The 21,201-nt window shown below is 36.6% G+C and overlaps 1 protein-coding gene and 1 pseudogene across 2 annotated transcripts in view; both read right to left on the bottom strand.

Annotated features, from left to right (window-relative positions):
* HOOK3 (hook microtubule tethering protein 3) overlaps nt 1-21,201 on the bottom strand; it is a 107,605-nt gene that overhangs the window by 17,068 nt on the left and 69,336 nt on the right. For both annotated transcript variants that reach the window (XM_041751668.1, XM_041751669.1), the window contains exons 12-16: nt 20,096-20,206; nt 19,106-19,193; nt 10,833-10,902; nt 7,844-7,984; nt 1,100-1,187 (exon numbers count right to left, since the gene is read on the bottom strand). In XM_041751668.1, the coding sequence (XP_041607602.1) occupies nt 1,100-1,187; nt 7,844-7,984; nt 10,833-10,902; nt 19,106-19,193; nt 20,096-20,206 (498 nt within the window). The remainder of the gene's footprint in view (nt 1-1,099; nt 1,188-7,843; nt 7,985-10,832; nt 10,903-19,105; nt 19,194-20,095; nt 20,207-21,201) is intronic.
* LOC121489127 lies at nt 11,574-12,845 on the bottom strand (annotated as a pseudogene).

Raw genomic sequence — 21,201 nt, 5'->3', positions numbered from 1 at the left:
ACGCTCCTACATTAACAAGGCTGGATAGAAATGATATATCTATGGTTCTGACAATTCTCCAAAAAGACTAGCAGTGAAAGCAACTATGTAGATTTATACTCAAAGGCCAGAGTTTATAGAAAATTACACCAGCAATAATTAAACAAGAGCCAACTGTCTGAAGCAAAGATTGATCACTAAAATTAAGGCTTTCTTTCCTCCTCTTTACATTATTTTTGAACACTCTACAGTTGTAGTTCCACCGTATACTGCTTATTGAATGTAAAGGATTTGCAAAATTTAATTGACACTTCATTAGATACTCAGACTATGTGCTTCATAAGTACTGTGATAATTTAGACAGTGAGTATGAAAACATGAAAGTCCATCTAGTTCTTCTGGTTCAACACATTTAGTACATTCTAACGTGAGCATGCCAGTCAAGCAGGCAAGGCTATGACAGATATGCAAAGTATAAGGGAATATTAAAAAAGGTCACTGAACTTATATTTGAGTGGGGCAGGGCTGAGGATAGTAAGAAGGATTCAGAAATTCTGAGATGGTTATTTTTAGGGATAGCATTATATTTAAAAATATAAATTACACATAAAAAATTTCTACTTGAACATGCTAATTTCTACTAGCATTTCGTTGTTGTTGACCTGAAGGAAAAACCCTATATTCTGAATACTGATATGAGTCCATTTATAACACAAAGCCTTGGGGAGCCTGAGTGGCTCAGTCAGAAGACCATGTGACTCTTGATCTCAGGGTCATGAGTTTGAGGCCCACAGTGGGTGTAGAGGTTAATGTAAGTGAATAATAAAAACTTAAAAAAAAAAAAAAGTAGTTTCCCTACTTTCTAAAGCAAACAAATGAAAACCACCACCAATTAATTCCTTAGTTAGTAACTACAAATAAACTTCTAATTCCTAGCCGAGTGATTCCAAAACAGACAATGAAGTACTATCTGGTCTTTTTCATAAGGAATGTTAGTAAAAAGAAAATATTGCTTCTTTCATATTACCAATGTAATTATAAATTATTTTGATAGAGACAATCAATTAAAAAATAACATTGTGAAACTGTTGCACCATAGTTGGCACACGTTAAAACTTACATCTTCTGCTTTTGAGCCTTGATCTTGTAAAGACTTTTGCAATTCTTCAACTTGTGACTGTACTTCCAGAAGTCTTTGATTTACCAGCCTAGAAATCAAATGAATAATAATTTTCCAAATCCAGACTTAATTATACCTTCTCCCTAGGTCGTCATATTGGTTAGAGAGACAGCATAACTCGCAAAACAAACCCTCATGTTAAGATAAATAGTAGAGCTCACTGTTCTGGTTGGTTATATTTTGTTTACTTAAAATTTCTATGATGATTTCAAATATGGTAGTTTAGTGGACATATTTTGTGGCACAAATATACTTGTTTACACATATCGAATTATTTGAAGCTCACTTCAATACATTTTTATTCAAGCTATGTATCAGGCACTATGCTCAGCCCTATGTTAAAAGATCCCTGTACTCAAGGAATTTAGTGAGGAAGCCAAATATTAAAATACAAGATAAATACTTCTACATAGTACATCGAGGTCCCAAAAAGGACTAACGACTGCTTGAAGCAGCAAGAACCTTACCTAATTGTGTGGAGGAGTTAGGCTTGACTGAACTGAGACCAGAATAAGAAATAAAAATACTTAAGTGATTAAGGGTGGAAAGCGGATTTAAGACAGAATTCACCATGTCCAAAGCCCACAAAAAAATAAGAGGGTATAAATGAGGTCAAGAATGGCATATCTAGAGCCTACTTTAAAAAATATTTTTTTTAAAAAAAGATTTTATTCACTTATTTGACAGAAAGCACAAGCAGGGGGAACAGAGGAGGGAGAGAGAGAAGCAGGCTTCCTACAGATCAAGGAGCCTAATGTAGAGCTGGATCCCCGGACCCTGCGATCATGACCTGAGTCGAAGGCAGACGCTCAACTGCTGAGCCACCCAGGCATCCCAAGAAAGATAAAGTCTTAAATGCTCACGTTAGATTGGCCATTTAAGAGATGACTGGTTATTTTAATAGGAAACACGTCAGTGAAGCCTGACCATCTTGAATTAATGACAAAACAGGACAATGAGTACTTAGGATGGAAACAGCCAGAAAATTCAATAAGCCATTATTTTTTTTTTACTAAATAAACTAAGAAATTCTTACTATAAATGTTCCAAGTTCTGTAATTAGTGAAAATCACACTAAAAATTCAATCAAATCTATAGTAATAACTGATACTTCTCACATTGAGGAATTTGGGTGTTTTTTAAATAGTGAAGGAAAGATCTGAAAACCTATATTCTATATGGGGAGATACACAAATACATTACTAGTGACACTGTAGCTTTGTTCAATTTTTTCAGAAAGTAATATGGAAATATATTTCAAGCTATTAGAGTAGTTCAACTTAGCCACTTTTGAAATTATTTAGTCAATAAATATTGTAAACCTATTAGGCCTTGGTAATTACCATAAAATATAATAAAATATAAATATATAATAATAATAAAAATATAAAATATAGTAAGTCCATATCAAGATGTTCCTTGTAAGTATCTAAAAACAACTCCAATGTCCAGTAATGGCAAATATACAAATGAACACAGCAATATAACTGTTAAAGCGTGAAGTATACATAAATACACAAGTGAAGCTATTGGTGAGCTTGGCTCTGGTAGAGCCCTGACTGCAATAGGAAGCAGTGCCCCAACCCTTAAAGATAGCATGACCAACAGCAGTGTAGATACAGTATAGAACCAGCAGCTTGAAAAATGCCAAGGGCAGACTCGAGGGACACTAATTTGCTCCTCTTGGAATGTGTCCTAGAAAGATAGGCATCAGGCACAGACCCTTCCAAGCATAAGGGAACTGGCAAGTACCATTTTTCTTCGCTTGTCTTCCAGCACAAACATATAGCCACCACTCCTATTTAACTTCCTTGCACCAAGCACTGCCTCATGTTTCCACCTCTCACAGTCACGCTCCTCTTAGTCCTAGTGCTGCAGGCCCCTCCTGCAGAAGACTGGCACAAGCCCTGCTAACACCACATCTCCTAACCTGTGTGTTTTGTGGGACCTCTGGTCTCACTTGTGAGGCAGATCTCATTTCACAAGCATACCACTACACCCCTTGTTAAAACACTCCCCATCCCTGCTGGGGACCAAACACTGCCCACAAATAGGCAAAGAGAATATCTATAGACAATGGGAATGAAGGAAAAAGAGGTCAAGACTCAACAGCAGAGCACACATGTAGGAGACACTCCAAGAAGTGCCAGGCCCTGGGGAACAGGGGACACTGCAATACAGGACATCTTCTTCATAAGGCTATTATCATTATGAGCAAGAGAAGTAGCTGACTTTCCTACCAGAAATAGACACAGAAAATAAGGCAAAATGAGGAGACACAGAATATTTGCCAAATACAAGAACAGGACCAAACCACAGCAAGAAACCAAAGCAAGAGAGACATATGTAATAATATGCCTGACAAGGAATGTAAGTAATGACGATAAGGAAACTCACTGAATTTGAGAAAGGAATGGAGGACATCACTGAGACCCTTAACACAGCATTAAAAAGGAAGCAATCAGAAATGAAGTATACAATAAATGAAATTAAAAATACACTTGATGGAATAGCAGGCTAGATGAAGTAGAGGAATGAATTAATGACCTGAAAGAGCAATGGGAAGTAACCAAGTTAAGCAAAGGAGAAGAAAGAAAATTAAGCAAATTGATAATAGTCTTAGAAAACTCAGCAACTCCATCAAACATAATAACATCTGCATTATAGGGATCTCAGAAGAAAAAGAGAGAGCTGAGGGAGCAGAAAACTTATCTGAAGAAATAACAGCTGAAAACTTGCCCAGTCTGGGGGAGGAAACAGATATCAAGATCTAGGCGGCACAGAGATCCCGCCAAAAATCCAACTCAGAAAGATCCATACCAACACATATATTAAGATGGGAAGAGTTGGGGATAAAGAAAAAAAATTAAAAGTAGCAAGAGATAAGAAGACAGTTACATACAAGGGAAACCCCATAAGGCTATCAGCAGATTTTTCAGCAGAAACCTCGCAGGACATAAGGAGTGGCATAATATACTCAAAGTGTTGAAAGGGAAAAAAATATACTCTATCCAGCAGGACTGTCATTCAGAACAAAAGGAGAGATAAAGAGATTCTTAGACAAACAAAAGCTAAAGGAATTCATGACCACTAAACCAACCCTACAAGAAATACAAGAACAAATACAAGAAATACAAGAATAAATACTGTATTTATTTACTGTATTTATTTACTGTATTATTTACTGTATTTATTTACTTCTGTATTTTTACCTGTATTTATTTACTTCTGTATTTTTCCCCCAGAAAGGGGACTCTGAGTGGAAAGGAAAGGCCATAAGGGAGCATGAAAAGTAAAATACACAAAAGTAGCAAAAATAAATATTTCTGTAAAAATCAGTCAAAGGATTCATAAAAGGAAAGGATGTAAAATATGACACTATATGCCTAAAAGATAGGGTGGGGGGGAAGGAGTAAAAAATGGGTTTAAACTTAATATAAACTGCTATATGCAGAAGATACTATATACAAACCTAATGATAACCACAAATCAAAAATCAGTAATAGATATGCAAAGAATAAAGAGAAGAGAATCCAAATATATCACTAAAGAAGCCAACAAACCATGTAATAAAACAAAGGAAGAAAAGATCACAGAAAAACTATAGAAATAGCCACAAAACAAGTAACAAAATAGCAATAAATACACATGTATCAATAATTACATTGGTATAAATGGACTAAATGCTCCAATCAAAACAGGGTGACAGAGTAGATAGAAAAACAAGACCCATCTGGGGTGCCTGGGTGGCTCAGTGGTTGAGTGTCTGCTTTTGGTTCAGGTTGTGATCCTGGGGTCCTGGGATAGAGTCCTGCATCAGCCTCCCTACAGGGAGCCTGCTTCTCCCCTCTGCCTAAGTCTCTGCCTCTCTTTCTGTGTCTCTCATGAATAAATTTATTTATTTATTTATTTATTTATTTATTTATTTATTTATTTATTTATTTATGATAGAGAGAGAGAGAGAAAGAGAGAGAGGCAGAGACACAAGCAGAGGGAGAAGCAGGCTCCATGCCCCGGGAGCCCGATGTGGGATTCGATCCTGGGTCTCCAGGATCGCGCCCTGGGCCAAAGGCAGGCACCAAACCGCTGCGCCACCCAGGGATCCCATGAATAAATAAAATCTTTTTTTTTTTTTAAAAAAGGGACCCATCTAGATGCTGCCTACAGAAGACTCATTTCAGACCTAAAGTCACATGCACATTGAAAGTGAGGGGATGGAGAAACATTTATCATGCAAAGGGATGCCAAAAGAAAGTCAGAGTAGCTAACTTATAATGGAAAAGGTAGCTTTAAAACAAAGACTGTGTGGCGCAGCGGTTTGGCGCCTGCCTTTGGCCCAGGGCACGATCCTGGAGGCCCAGGATCGAATCCCACATCGGGCTCCCGGTGCATGGAGCCTGCTTCTCCCTCTGCCTGTGTCTCTGCCTCTCTCTCTCTCTCTTTGTGTGACTATCATAAATAAATTTAAAAAAAAAATTAAAAAACAACAACAATAACAAAAAAAACAAAGACTGTGGGGGTTTCACATAAGAGAAAAAGAAGAACAAAACCCAAACCCAGGAAATGGAATGAAATAAAAAAGATCAGAGCAGCTTTAAATGATATACAAACTAAAAAAACCATTAGAACAAATCAATGAAACCAAGAGGTTTTTTTTTTTAAGATTTTATTTATTCTTTTGAGAGGTAGAGGAGAGCATGCATGCACGTGCATGAGCAGGGGAAGGGGCTGAGGGAGCAGCAGACTCCCTACTGAGCAGGGAGCCAGATGTGAGGCTCCATCTCAGGACCCTGAGATCATGACCTGAGCTGAAGGCAGACGCCTAACTGACTGAGCCAGCCAGGTTTTTGTTTATTGCAGCATTATTTACAAGAGCCAAACTATGGAAATAGCCAAATGCCCACTGATAGCTGAATGGATGAAGAGTTGGTATATATAAAATGGAATAACTGTCATAAAAAAGAATGACACCTTGCCATTTGCAATGACACGGATAGAAAGAATAATGTTAAGTGAAATAGAGAAAGACAAATACTATATGATTTCATTCATACGTGGAATTTAAGAAACAAAACAAATGAGCAAAGAAAAAAGAGACAAACCAAAAAACAGACTCTTAACTATAAAGAACACACTGATGGTTATCAGAAGGAGAATGGATGTGGGAATGCAGGAAAGAAAGGATTGGGATTAAAGTGTACACTGATCATGATGAAAACATAAAGATAAAATTAGTAAAAAGAACAAACACAATACTAAGTTGTAAACAGCTGTAAATGTCATCAGAATTTAGTAAAAAGAACAAACACAATACTAAGTTGTAAACAGCTGTAAATGTCATCAGGATTTAGGAGGTAATCTGTCATCTACATCATGAGAGCTGTGTCAATGACAAGTAGTTGTTTTGTTTCTGATGAGAGAAGACTGATAGCTGTAAGGCCTGTGAGAAACAATGCAAAGCATTATAAAGGAAGTTGTGGGTGTCAATTTACTGGAAAAAAATTAGGGTACAGAGAAGGGCTTCCTGAACGATGGCTAAAACAGAGCCCAGAGGCAAAGGATGATGGAGGTCAACAGGGTGTTCTCAGTGTGGGACCGCATGATGGCCAGCTGATTTCTGCAATTCCCTTTCTCCTCTTTTCATTTAAAACTTTTTCTAAGTATTTTTTAAAGGTACTCATTTTCTATGCTCTTACAACTGATATAAAACTATTTTCCTTTAATTTATACTTAATTATGCTCTACTAATCATCCTGGTATTTATACTGCTTGCTGATTCTACCTCAGCAGCTTTAAAACTTAAGGTGCCAAGAAGGGCAGGACATGTAAAATTGTCCTAACAGTACTGACTCACAAGAATGACTCATATCTGGAAAATGCCAAATCAATAAGACATAATAAAGAATCTGTAATATCAGGCAAACTATGAAACCATTAATAAAAATGTCAAATCCCTCAAAAATAACAGTGTATCACAGCACTAAGGAAAGGAAAAGACATCATATGTTTGGTATCTAAGAAACATTTCCAAAAAAGAAAAGAAAGATTGTCACAACAGGATGTAAAATTAGTCCTTTCCAGAGTAAGCTACTGCTTTATAAAGTAGCTTTGAATGACTGCCTAATGCAATACACTGAAAACTTAGAAGCAGAAAAGTGGTTTTCTTGTATAATTTGCAGATTCTAAATTCTCATAATTGTTTATAAGATGAAAGACATTTTTTCAGGGTCCCAAGAAATAAGAGCTTGTTGTTGTTGTTGTTGTTGTTGTTTTTAAAAGCTCTTGTTTGTGGGGAAGAGGGGGGGAAGCTCTTGTCAATTCAGTTTTGATGGATCCTATTTTTCTCATATTAACTGATCCTTCAATACCTTAGCTTATAAAAACAGGGTAAACTTTATTAATCTGATAATATATACAACTGAAATTGTGAAAGACTGAATTAATGATCAGATTTTTTTTTAATCCTCTAATTTTAATTAGAAAGAGAAAAGGGGAAATAAAGAAGAAATGTTGTTGTTGTAAAGAGGCACAATACTTTTCCACAATGGATTAAAGTCCTCTTAAAATGGAATGGAATAACATATTATCAGTTTTCAAAATATAATTCAAATCTTTAAGGTAATCAAAATCAAAGAAAACAGAGAAAACTGGTGTCTACATGCTGCCATCTATATTCATTCCTACCTATTCTCTGTCTCCAACTCATTCTTGCGCAGATTTGCATCATCCAGAAGACTCTGCAATAAGGCTATTTTTTCATTGTCTGAACCCTCTTGGTTAATTTTTAACATCTTATTCTCATGTTGAAGACGAATAAGTTTCTCCCTAAATTATAAAAAAAAAAAAAGGCCTGATTATGTGGCACATCAAAACAATATCGTTATAAAATCCAGCTATGCACAATTACAGATTTAATACATAGGACAGAAATGAAAAACAAAATACCTGCAAAGAATTTAGCTCTTGTAACTGGCTAAGACATTACATTTCAGGTCTTGAGTACTTTCTTTTCAGAATGAATAATCTGAAGATAACAGCATCCAAACATCCAAATACCATGATTTGTAATGACTGATATCAAAATTTTTTTTCTTTTTGGTTTAGATGTTTAAGCTAGGAGTGCATTGATATATTTCTTCTTTGGTTTGTATCCAAAAATACAATCTCTAATGCTTTGCTCTTGAAATGCTAATTACTTGGTGTCAAGATATAATATTCAATGAAGAATGCCTTCAAAATATGCAGTCCCCCCATTCCAATAAAAATGTTAAATTGTATTCTTGCTAACAAGCTGTATTATCAGAGCTTATCTGCTATTTACACTTATTCACAATCTTTTCATATCATTAAATATATGTTAATGATAATACTTTAAATGACAAGTTAAATAATATAGATGAATTGTTAATTATTTAATCAATATCCAATTATTTCAAATTTGACAGTTACTAATTCTGAGCTTTAACATGCTAGTAACAATCAGCTTTATTGGTTATTTCCTTAGGATTAATTTCTAGAAAGGGGACTTAAGGGTTGAGACACAGGCACATTTAAGATTTATTTATTTATTTATTTTTGTGTGAGAGAGGAGAGAGAGAGTGAGAGTGAGAGAACACGAAGAAAAGGGCAGAGAGAAAAGCAGACTCCCCATTAAGCAGGGAGCCAGACATGGGGCTTGATCCCAGGATCCTGAGATCATGACGTGAGCTGCAGGCAGATGCTTAACCGAGTCACCCAAGCACTGAAGAGATAGGCACCTTTGTAGACAATATCCACATTCTGCCAAACTGCTCAAAGGAAAAGTTGTATCACCACAAGAGGAAAAAAAAAAAAAAAGAATTATGTGTGGTGATGAATGTTAACTAAACTTACTGCGGTGATCGTTTCACATTATAGACATATATGAAATCATCATGGGGACACCTGGGTGGCTCAGTGGTTGAACGTGTCTTTGGCTCAAGGCATGATCCCGGAGGTCCGGGATCAGGTCCCACATTGGGCTCCCTGCATGGAGCCTGCTTCTCCCTCTGCCTTTGTCTCTGCCTCTCCGTTGTCTCTCACGAATAAATAAATAAAATTTAAAAAAAATCATCATGTTGTACACCTTCAACTAAAACAATATTGTATCTCATCTCTTTTACCATTTCATTTTCTTGACAGCTCTTCGGGAAACAGTATATTTAAATTTGTACTGAGTCATTCTCAAAAAAAGCCATTTTATTTGTTGAATATCATTTTTCTTTTTCCTCAGGTTAAAAATCCAACTGCATAACCTAAAAGCCTCCTTGTTTTAATTTTTATTTATTTCTTTATTAATGAGATAGAGGAGGCATACATGTATGAGTGCAAGGAGGGGGAGAGGGAGAGAGAGAATCTTAACCAGATTCCACACCTAACATAGAGCCTGACACAAGGCTTGAGCCCGTGACCCTAAGATCATGATTTGCTGAGTGGAAATTGAGAGTCAGACACTTATCTGACTGAGCCACCCAGGTCCCCCCCACCAAAAAAATTGTTTTTTATTTTTTTGGTATAGCCATGTACTTAGAAGCATCTATAAATAATAAATGTTCATTCATTCTACAAATATTATTCCTCCAAAAATAAAGTACCGCATCAGATGGTAGAAAAGTGAGATATACAAGGTGCCTCCATTGTTGGTGTTGCATTATATTCCTTTTGTTTATCCTCTTTAAATAAATGCCAACAACATAAATTAAGAGTTTTCATTTATTATTATTCATTTACAATATATATAAATAACGTCATTTATATATACTGAATGCCTATGGTAACTTTCAGAGTTCATAAAGTTCTTAGACAACCATTATTTCATTTAATACCCTCAAAAATGTTACGAAAAATCAAGACCACTGTCTATTTTAAATGGGGGCAAACAGTCCCAAAGAAGGTAAACCAATATTCAGGGTTAATCATTCTCCTTCTGCTGGATACTTGGTGCTTCTCCCCCTAACTTTTCATTCTTACATATCAAGCCAGGTATATTGAAATAAATAGAATTTTAAAAACACTATGACTAAATAAGAATGTAAGGTAATATTGAGGGAAGAGTAGTAGAGATGGGGATATACTTCTGTCTACTCCAATATAGCTTTCCCAGACCACTTCATGCAGTTAATAGATAAAATATTTTTTTTAAAGATTTTTATTTATTCATAAGAGATACAGAGAGAGAGGCTGAGATACATGCAGAGGGAGAAGCAGGCTCCACGCAAGGAGCCCAATGTGGGACTCAATCCTGGGACTCCAGGATCATGCCCCAGGCCAAAGGCAGGCGCCCAACCACTGAGCCACCCAGGCGTCCCAAAAGATAAATATTGGGATCCCTGGGTGGCGCAGCGGTTTGGCGCCTGCCTTTGGCCCAGGGCGCAAAAAAGTGATCCCTGGAGGGGTGCCTGGATGGCTCAGTCAGTTCAAACGGCTGCCTTTGGCTTGGGTCATGATCCTGGGGTCCTGAGATGGAGCCCCAAGTCAGGGTCCCTGCTCAGCGGAGAGTCTGCTTCTCCCTCAGCTGCTCCCCCTGCTTGTGCTCTCTCTCTCTCAAATATATAAATAAAATGTTTAGAAAAACCTGATCCTCTTTATATTGTAGAGGGGTTAAGTTTCCTCCAGGAATGTTACACAATACAACTGTGTTTCATGATCTCCTTACCTGATTTCAGGTGTAACAATCTCTGCTGCCAGACTATCTGAAGATTCTTGACTTCCCAGAGGCATTAAGCCTATAAATATACAAACATTGATACAAGGTTTAAGAGAGAGATGAAATCAGACAAACCATAAAGGACTCTTAATCATAGAAAACAAACTGAGGGTTGTTGGAGTAGAGGTGGGTGAAGGGATGGGGTAACTGGGTGATGGACATGAAGGAGGGCACATGATGTAATGAGCAGCGGGTGTTATATAAGACGGATGAGTCACTGGCTCTGCCTCTGAAATCGATATTATACATTAATTAACTGATTTTAAATTAAAAAAAAAATAAAAGTAAAATAAAGAGAAAGCACATTGATTTCCTTTAGTTTTACATGAAACCTTACTTTAAGCATTAATTTTAACATTTAGAATCTTCATTTTAGTTAAGTAAAAGACCATACAAGTTGCCTTATGTTATCATCATCATTTTAACCATTTTGAAATGTACAAATGAGCGGCAGCAACTACATTCATTATGCTGTGGAACCATCACCGCTACCTATTTCCAAACTCTTCACCCCAAAACATAAATTTTGTAACCATTAAATAACTCCCTACTCTGTTCTTCCTTAGCCCCTCATAACCTTTATTATACTTTCTGTCTCTCAATGAACCTGAACAGCCTAGATACCTCATATAAGTGTGACAATACCAGTATTTATCCTTCAGTGCCTGAGTTACTTTGCTTAGCGCAATGTTTTCTTTTCTTCTTTCTTTCTTTCTTTCTTTTTCTTTCTTTCTTTCTTTTTTCAGTCTTTTATCACTGAGTATTTTTCAAAAAAAAAAATTTCATCATCATAAACTGAACTCTGCAATCCAGCTAGACCTGGGGAAAGGAACCACGGAGTCTGCAGAACTGCAGTGAGAGTGCGGAGACTCTGGGCTATTTCAAGCAGGTGGGGGTGGAGGGGCACTCTCCTGAGCTAAAGGAATGGTCTGGAAGTTCAGATAAAACAGGAGTTAGATTCATCAGATCTGTCCACAGTCGGCGATGGTGATCTTCTTGCTGGGTTTGCCATTCCTGGACCCGAAGCGCTCCATGGCTTCCACGATGTTCATGCCTTCCTTGACCTTGCCAAAAACCACATGCTTGCCATCCAACCACTCAGTCTTGGCGGTGCAGATGAAAAACTGGGAACAGTTTGTGGTCCAGCATTGGCCATGGACAAGATGCCAGGCCCCGTGTGCTTCAGGATGAAGTTCTTGTCATCAAACTTTTCCCCGTAGATGGACTTGCCGCCAGTGCCATTATGGCGTGTGAAGTCCCCACCCTGGCACATAAATCCTGGGATAATCCTGTGAAAGCAGGAACCTTTGTAACTGAATCCCTTCTCTCCAGTACTCAGAGCACGAAAGTTCTCTGCTGTCTTTGGAACTTTGTCTGCAAACAGCTCGAAGGAGACGCGGCCCAAAGGCTCGCCATCCATGGCGATGTCAAAGAACACGGTGGGGTTGACCATTGCTGGACGGTGAGGGCGGCTCCGGGGCGGCGGCGTCTGCCAGCTTAATGTTTTCAAACCTCAAATGTGTAGCAGAATTTACCAGAACTTCATTCCTTTTCATGACCAAATAATACCCATTACACACACGACATTTTGATTTTCTTGAACCATTCATCTGCTGAGGAACATTTAGGTTGTTTCCATCTTTTGGGTATTGTGAACTAGCATCTGCTTGAGTCCTTTTTCATTTTTAAATTCTTTTGGATATTTACTTTGAAATGGAATTGCTGGATCATACGGTAAGTTTAACTTATTAAAGAACTGAACTCTTCCACCAGAGGCTCCCCATTTTACATTCCTTACAGCAATGCATGAGGGTTCCAATTTCTCCATGTGACTCCCAAGAATTATTTTTCTTTCTCTTTTTTGGGTAATAATCCATTCCAAATGGATATGAACCATCTCACTGTGGTTTTGATTTGCATTTCTCTAACGATGTTGCTATTGAGCATCTTTTCATGTGCTTTTTGGCCATTTGTGTATATTCTTTGGAGAAATATCTATTCAAGTCTTTGACGATTTGTGAGCTTAGTTGTTTTTTGCTGTTGTTGAGTTGTATAAATTCCTTATATATTCTGGATATCAATCACTTATTAAATATAGGATTCACAAATATTTTCTCCCCATTTTATGGGTTGCCTTTCCACTATCTGGGCTCTCTGTTCTATTCCATTTGTTTATAGGTCTGTCCTTATACCCATAGCCACTGCTTTGATTGCTACCATTTTATTAAGTTTTGAAATAATTAGGGTAAATTCTCCAACTTTTTTTTTTTTCTTCAAGACTATTTTGGCTAACCTGAGTCTCTTGACATTCCATATGCATTTTAGGATGGGTTTTTCTTTCTTTTATTTTTAAAGACTTTGTTTATTTATTCATGCAAGACACAGAGACATAGGTAGAGGAAGAAGCAGGCTCCCTTTGGCGAGCCCAATATGGGACTCAGTCCCAGGACCCCAGGATCACGACCTGAGCCAAAGGCAGACACTCAACCACTGAACCACCCAGGTGCTCCTAGGATAGGTTTTTCTATTTCTGCAAAAAAAAAAAAAAAAAATGCCAATAATATTTTAATAAGGATTGCACTGAATCAATAGGTTTATAGTTTTCAGGGTGCAAGGCTTGCCTCCTTGGTTAAATTTATTCCCAAGTATTTTATTCTTTTTGATCTTATTGTAAATAAACTTTTCTTAATTTCCTTTTTTGTATTGTTCATTATTAGTGTGCGCACACAGAATTATTTTTGCAGCTAATGTAACTGAGTTGTCTCCTCAAACTTTGCTGAATTCATTTGATTAGTTCTAATAGGTATTTTTTGCTTTGGTGATCATGCCATCTGCAGAGATAGTTTTAGCTCTTCCTTTCCAATTGACTTAAAAAATTTTTGGTCTAAAAAAATTTTTTTTTGGTCTAATTGCTCTGTCTAGAACATGGTGTGCTCTGTTGAATAGAAGTACAGAAGTTGTAGTAGCTGGTATCATTCATTGTCTTGCTTCTGATTTTAGAGGTAAAGCTTTCAGTCTTTTATCACTGAGTATGATGTGCACCATGGGTTTTTCATATATGGCCTTTACTGTGTTGTGGAAATTTCCTTTCTAGTTGTCCTTCTAATTTATTGAGGCTTTTCATGTTTTTTTTGTGTGTATGTTTTACGATGAAAGGTGTTAGATTTTGTCAAATGCCTTTTCTGCATCAATTGATCAGGTGTTTTTTTCCTCCATTCCATTCATGTGGTATACTATATTGATGTCTAGATGTTTATCCTTATGTGAATTCCATGCTTTTCAATTATTGTAGCTCTATAGTAAGTTCTGAAATCAGAATGTGTGAGTTCTTCAACCTTTTGCTTTCCAAGACTTTTTTTTGGTTTTTAGCTCCTTAGTATTTTCATATAAATTGTTGGATCAGCTTGTCAATTTCTATAAAAGAAGTCTGCTTAGAATTTGGCATTATACTGAATCTTTAAATGAATAAAGAGAACTGCAATCTTAACTAGAGTGAACTTTCTGATACCTGAACATGGACTATTTCTCCATATATCTAGATCTTTATCTTGGCAATGATTTATACTCTTCGGTGTACAAGTCTTAACACTTCTTTGTTAAACCATTCCTAAGCATTTTATTCTTTATGATACTACTGTAATTCCATTTTCTGTTTACTGGGAGTACACAGAAATATAACTGGATTTATTATTATTATTATTTTAAATATTTTATTTATTTATTCATGAGAGACACAGAGAGAGAGGCAGAGACATAGATAGAGGGAGAAGCAGGCTCACCACGGGAAGCCCGATATGGGACTTGATCCCAGGACCCCGGGATCACCACCTGAGCCAAAGGCAGGCGCTCAACCACTGAGCCACCCAGGCACCCCTATAACTGGATTTATATACTGACCTTGTATCTTGAGACTTTGCTGAACTCATTTACTAGTTCTATGGTATTTTTTTTTTTACATCCTCCTTTCCAATTTGACTGCATTTCTTTTTCTTGCCTGACTGCACTGCTTAGAACCTGATACCATGGTGAATAGAAATGGCAAGGTGTCCTTATATGCACCCTTACACTTACTGTAGCATTATTTACAACAGCCAAATTATTGAAGCAACCTACATGTCACTGATAGATAAATGGATAAAGAAGAGGTGGTATATACACAATGGAATGTTATTTGGCCATAAAAAAGAACAAAATATTGCCATTTGCAACAACGTGGATGGAACTAGAGAGTATAATGCTAAGATTCTCTCTCTCCCTCTGTCCTTTCTTGCCCTCACTCTTGCTCAAAAAAAAAAAAAAGACTCTTACTTAACCCCAGAGAATAGATGGGTTACCAGAGGGAAGGAGGGTTGGGGGTGATGGAAAAAATAAGTAATGGTGATTAAGAAACACACTTATCTTGATGAGCACTGATGTACAGAATTATTGATTTCACTATATTTAGTAAGTAATAACAACAAGATAGAAAAAAAAAAGAGTGATCATTCTTGTTTCTGATCTTAGGGGAAAAGCATTTAGTATTCATCCTAAGTATGATGTTAGCTATAAGTTTTACATAGCCATCTTTTATTAGGTTGAGGAAGTTTCCTCCTATTCTCAACTTGCCAAGAGTGTTTATTACAATGTCACTTTTTTTGGGTAAGATTTTATTTATTTATTCATGAAAGACACAGAGAGAGGCAGAGACACAGGCAGAGGGAGAAGCAGGCTCCATGCAGGGAGTCCAACGTGGGACTTGATCCTGGGTCTCCAGGATCACATCCTAGGCTGAAGGTGGCACTAAACCGCTGAGCCACCCAGGCTGCCCAGTGTCACTAACTTCTTAAACTTAATGATACTACATACACAACTCTCCATGTCAAATATATAAGATATACTTCATTCTTTTCAATGGCCCTCCAGTATACAGTTGAATAAGACTGCTAACTTTTAGGCTGTTTCTAAATTTCACTATTATAAACAATGCTTTAACTCATTAGGGTAAATTTTTAGAGCAAAATTGCTAGGTCAACAACATACACATAAATAAGGTTAAAACATAGGTTTATAGGTGGCAAAGAAACAAATGTGTAAGTCTACATAAGATGGTCTTTCTTGATGACAAAGGAGCTGAGAGTTAAAGAATTAAGGCTTAGTCTGATTCTTAAAATTTTGGGAAAACTCATACAGTTGATTAAATGAAAGGATTACCAAGCATCAACAAGAATCCAATTACATTCAGAAATAATTTTGTATGTGTGAAGACATATATAATATATAAACAACTCTAGTACTGACTATTTAAACTAAAAGCCTTTACACAGCAAAGAAAACTATGAACAAGGGATGCTAGGTGGCTCAGCAGTTGGGTGGCTGCCTTCAGCTCAGGCCCTAATCCCAGGATCCAGGATTGAGTCCCACATCGGGCTCCCTGTGAGGAGCCTACTTCTCCCTCTGCCTATGTCTCTGCCTACCTATCTCTGTGTCTCTCATGAATAAATAAATAAATCTTAAAAAAAAAAAGGAAACTATGAACAAGAGGAAAAGGCAATGTACTAAATGGAAGAAAATATTTCCAAACCATACATTTGATAAGGGGTTAATATCAAAAACAGAGAACTCATACAACTCAACTGCAAAAGCAACAATTAAGAAATGGGCAGAAGATCTGAATACACATTTTTATAAAGAAGACAAACAGATGGCCAACAGACACATGAAAAGATGCTCAACATCACTCATTATAAGGGAGATGAAAATCAAAACCGTAGCCTCAAAACAATGAGATGACAATGAGATGTCACCTGACACCTGTTAGAACAGCTGTTATCCAAAGGACAAGAGTTAAAAAGTCGTGCTGATATGGACTAGGGAACCCCTGTGCACTGCTGGTGGGAATGTAATTTGGTACAGCCACTATGGAAAACAGTATGAAGTTCCTTACAAAATTAAAAATAGAAATGCCATATGATCCAGCAATTGCTCTTCTGGGAATTTATCCATAGAAAATGAAAATACTACCTTGAAAAGATAAATATGCCCTCGTTATTTACAATAGTTAAGACATGGAAACAACCTAGGTTTCCATCAATTGATAAATGGATAAACAAATTGTGGAGTGTGTGTATAACATATATACATATATAATTTATATTTATGTTTTTTTTTTTTTTTTTTTTTTTTAATTTTTATTTATTTATGATAGTCACAGAGAGAGAGAGAGAGAGGCAGAGACACAGGCAGAGTGAGAAGCAGGCTCCATGCACCGGGAGCCCGATATGGGATTCGATCCCGGGTCTCCAGGATCGCGCCCTGGGCCAAAGGCAGGCGCCAAACCGCTGCGCCACCCAGGGATCCCTATAATTTATATTTATATATTATATATATATATTTATTATTTACCCACGAAAAGAATGAAATCTTGCCATTTGTTGATATTTTATACACCTTGAGAGAGCATTATGCTAGCTGAAATAACTCAGACATAGAAAGACAAATAAATACTGTGTGATCTGACCTGTATGTGGAATCTAAAGACAAAACAAAACAAAACAAAAAAGAACACAAAAACACCCAGCTAACAGATACAGAGAACTGATTGGTAATTGCCAGAAGTAGGATATGGGGAGGTAGGCAAAATGGGTGGAGTCGAAAGGTACAAACTTCCAGATACAAAGCAAGTCACAAGGATATAATGTACAGCATGGTGACTATAGTTAATAATACCGTACTGCATATCTGAAAGTTGCTGAGAGTAGATCTTAAAAGTTCTCATCATAAGAGAAACAAATTTCATAACTATACATGATTGATGTCAATTAACCTTTGTGTGGTGATCATTTCACAGTATATACAAATATCAAATCATTAGGTTGTATACCTGAAACTAACATAATGTTATATATGTCAATTATACCTTCATTAAAAAAAAGAAAAAATGAGAAAGATATGTAACTGTCTTTAGCTGGCCCTGGTTAATTTGCAATAGAGAAAAAAAAAACTTTAGCGTATCTGAAGTGGGCCTGACAAGCTTTCAGCATAAGGAAAACTGGTGGCCATGAGGAAACAGTTAAAATGGCTGCTGGGCAGGCTGAGTAAGCTGGAAAATGAGGCCACAAGAGAGCTGTCCAATTATCAATAGAAACAACAAAGAGGGGTTAAAGGCAAAATGCAGTGGGTAGAAGGAATGAGGAGAAAAAGGAGGGTATAGTCAGAGGAAAGGAAGAATCCCAGTTTTGGGTAACCGAAAAGTCAAGGGCTGGTTATTAGTGCAGAAATGAACAAACTGTGAAGCTGGACAAGTCACTGTTCATGCTCCACATCTGCTAGCATGATGACAGAAGTGGTAGGGACTAACTCTGAACTAAGCGCTGCTTCTCTCCTGTGAGAAGAGCAGAATTCTACCTGAGACAGAAGCCCTGGAATGCACTAATAGCCACTCCACATCTCAAGTGGAAAAAAAAAAAAACAACAACACTGACTTAGAAAGCTTGACTTTTAAAGAGGTCAAAAACAACTTTCTAGAATAGGGACGCCTAAGTGGTTCAGTCAATTAAGCGTCTGCCTTTGGCTTAGGTCATGGTCCTAAGACCAAGTCCCACTCAGGCTTCCTGCTCAGTGGGGAGCCTGTCTCTCCCTCTGCCTCTGCTGCTCCTTCTGCTTATGCTCTCTCTCTCTTAAATAAATAAATAAAATCTTAAAAAAAAAACCAAAACAAAACCAACTTTCCATAATAAAACTTTCCAAGTTTATTATTAACACAGATGGATTTAACAAATGTTTATGCTTTTGATCTAATAAAGTTCAAATATTTAAAAACAATTAAAACAAAGTAGGAAAGTAAATCTGGTCTCATAACTTGCCCTATTTGCCATAAAATATGGCAAGAGTTTAGAATTTCTATCAACCTCATGCCTGTTCACTAATTTTTCATTTTCATCCATTGGTGCAAGTACCTTAAAATGAATCTAAAATCTCTCTCTTTTTTTTTAAATTTATGTTTTTTGAGAAAGAGAGCACGCAAAACAGGGGGAGGGCAGAGAGATAGAAACCTTAAGCAGAATCCTTGCTGACCATGGAGCCCAATGTGGGGCTTGATCCCAGGACACTGAGATCATGACCTGAACCAAAATCAAGAATTGGCCACTTACCCAGCTGAGCCACCCAGGTGCCCCTGAATCTAAAATTTCTACTGATACCATAAGAAATTAGTAATCTTGCTTAGGCTAATGCAGTATTTTCACCTTGAGTTGTGAGCTGTCCTTCTTGAGCCTGTACACAACGAAGTTCTTCAATGGTTTCCTTCAGAGAATCCCTTTCCGTCCTTAACCTCTGGAGGAATATTAAAAAGAAGGAAAATTAGCTTTAAGTTTTATGAATTTATTCATCAGCGTCTTTACCTTACCTAAGATAATGGTGAACAGCAGGGAAAATGGGCATGGTTCACCTTTTGATCTTCCATTAAAAAATCATAAAAGGAAAAAATTACAACAAACTTTTTCCCATTTAACAATAATGAATATCTACAATGTGCAAGGCAGTATGTTATCCATAGTTAAACATAAGAAATATAAGTGTCTACTCTCATTAACATAAGTACATTACATAAATAACATTCCCTTCATAGACATAAAACAATCAAACAGCAAATACTTTAAATATTCATAAACCATTAAAAAGTAAAAATATTTGGGCAGCCCAGGTGGCTCAGTGGTTTAGCACCACCTTCAGTCCAGGGTGTGATCCTGGACACCCAGGATCGAGTCCCACGTCAGGCTCCCTGCATGGAGCCTGCTTCTCCCTCTGCCTGTGTCTGTGCCTCTCTCTCTGTGTCATTCATGAATAAATAAATAAAATCTTAAAAAAAAAAGAGTAAAAATATTTTTAAAAGATTCAAAATATGCTAAACAAAAAGAATTGGGTCCTCTGTATTAATTCTATAGAAAACAGAAAACACATATTTATAGAAAGTCATGAGTAGAACAATGTATAAGAAGTAACAGTGGTAGAAAACATAAAAATATACAAAAGAAATTAGAATGGAAGTAAAAATATTCTTTTACTCTTTTAGATTTATTCCTGAAACAAAAATGTAGATCTTGTATAATTTAAAAACAAACAGGAATTCTCATTTTAAAATTTACAAACAGAAGGAATTAATGTAGTCAAAACATGAATTAGGTATCATTGTTTTAATTTTAGCAGTGTTCAAAACCAAAATATCTTATACTCACATCCTTTTCTTTTTGAAGACTGTCAACCTTTTCTTTTAGCCGCTTATATTCAAAATCTAATTTATCTGCTTTCTTCGATTCTTCAGATAATCTATTTTGTAGTTCTACTACCTGATTCAGAAAGGTACCATTAATTTGTGTAATTTGAAACATTAAAATGTTCATTATTTTCTTCTGAAGAGCTATGAAAACTTCCTCCCCCACAAATACTCAAAAACATGTGTATGATATAGCAGCCTACCCTAACAGAGAGAACTAGTAACAAAAATCAGCTCAGACATTACAGGTTCTAAAACCAGAATATCCGGAATAGCAATGTACAAAACTATGAAAGAACTATTAGCTGGAAAAATCAGTAAGGAAGCTTGCCTGTCTTAAAGTGAGAGCTCTGGGTTTAATGAAGAGTAACTTGAAATTTCAATTCTAACTATGGCCTGCTACTATGTAAATTTGTTTCCATTTCTACCACATGCCTTATCTGGCAAATCCTAACGCAAGCAATTAATTTAAAGTAATCTTGGTTGACAGTGCTGTGAAATATCTAGCAAAAACAGAACATATGTTGTCTGGAGAAACACAACATCAGCTCCAACCCTCCAAGTATTCCCGAAGATAAAGATGAGCCAAATGAAAGAGCAAAGGCTATAAAGAAGTCCCTATGAATACCAGCTAGAAAACCAGTAACAGAAACAACAACAACAAAATAGCAGAATAAGACCTATAAAGATTTTAGATTGGAATTATCAGTTACAAAATATGAGGTTTAATAAGTAAAGAAAATAAAGACAAATCAAAATTATGAAAGGGAGATGATCGGGCAGGTGTGAAAGAACACTTAAAGAGAACTTGTGGAAAGAAAAATGCTATCACTGAAAAACAAAGTATATTAAGCCACAGATCAAAACGGGCAGAGAGAATTCATGTATAGAATTGTACTGCAATATTTCTTGTTGTAGATTCCTATGTATTTTGTTTGTAATTCATTGCTAATACTATCTCTGGTGTCCTTCTTTAGTTCCAAACCAAAGTTCAGGCATTCTTTTCTTCAAATAATGTCTTTCTGTAATTCTTGCTGTTCTCTCTTCTGAAACTCTAAATCATCTCAT

Source organism: Vulpes lagopus, chromosome 4 (genome assembly GCF_018345385.1).
Source record: "Vulpes lagopus strain Blue_001 chromosome 4, ASM1834538v1, whole genome shotgun sequence".
In the NCBI taxonomy this organism is placed as follows: domain Eukaryota; kingdom Metazoa; phylum Chordata; class Mammalia; order Carnivora; family Canidae; genus Vulpes; species Vulpes lagopus.
The sequence above is the reverse complement of the archived record's forward strand: the minus strand, read 5'-3'. Positions and strand labels throughout refer to the sequence as shown.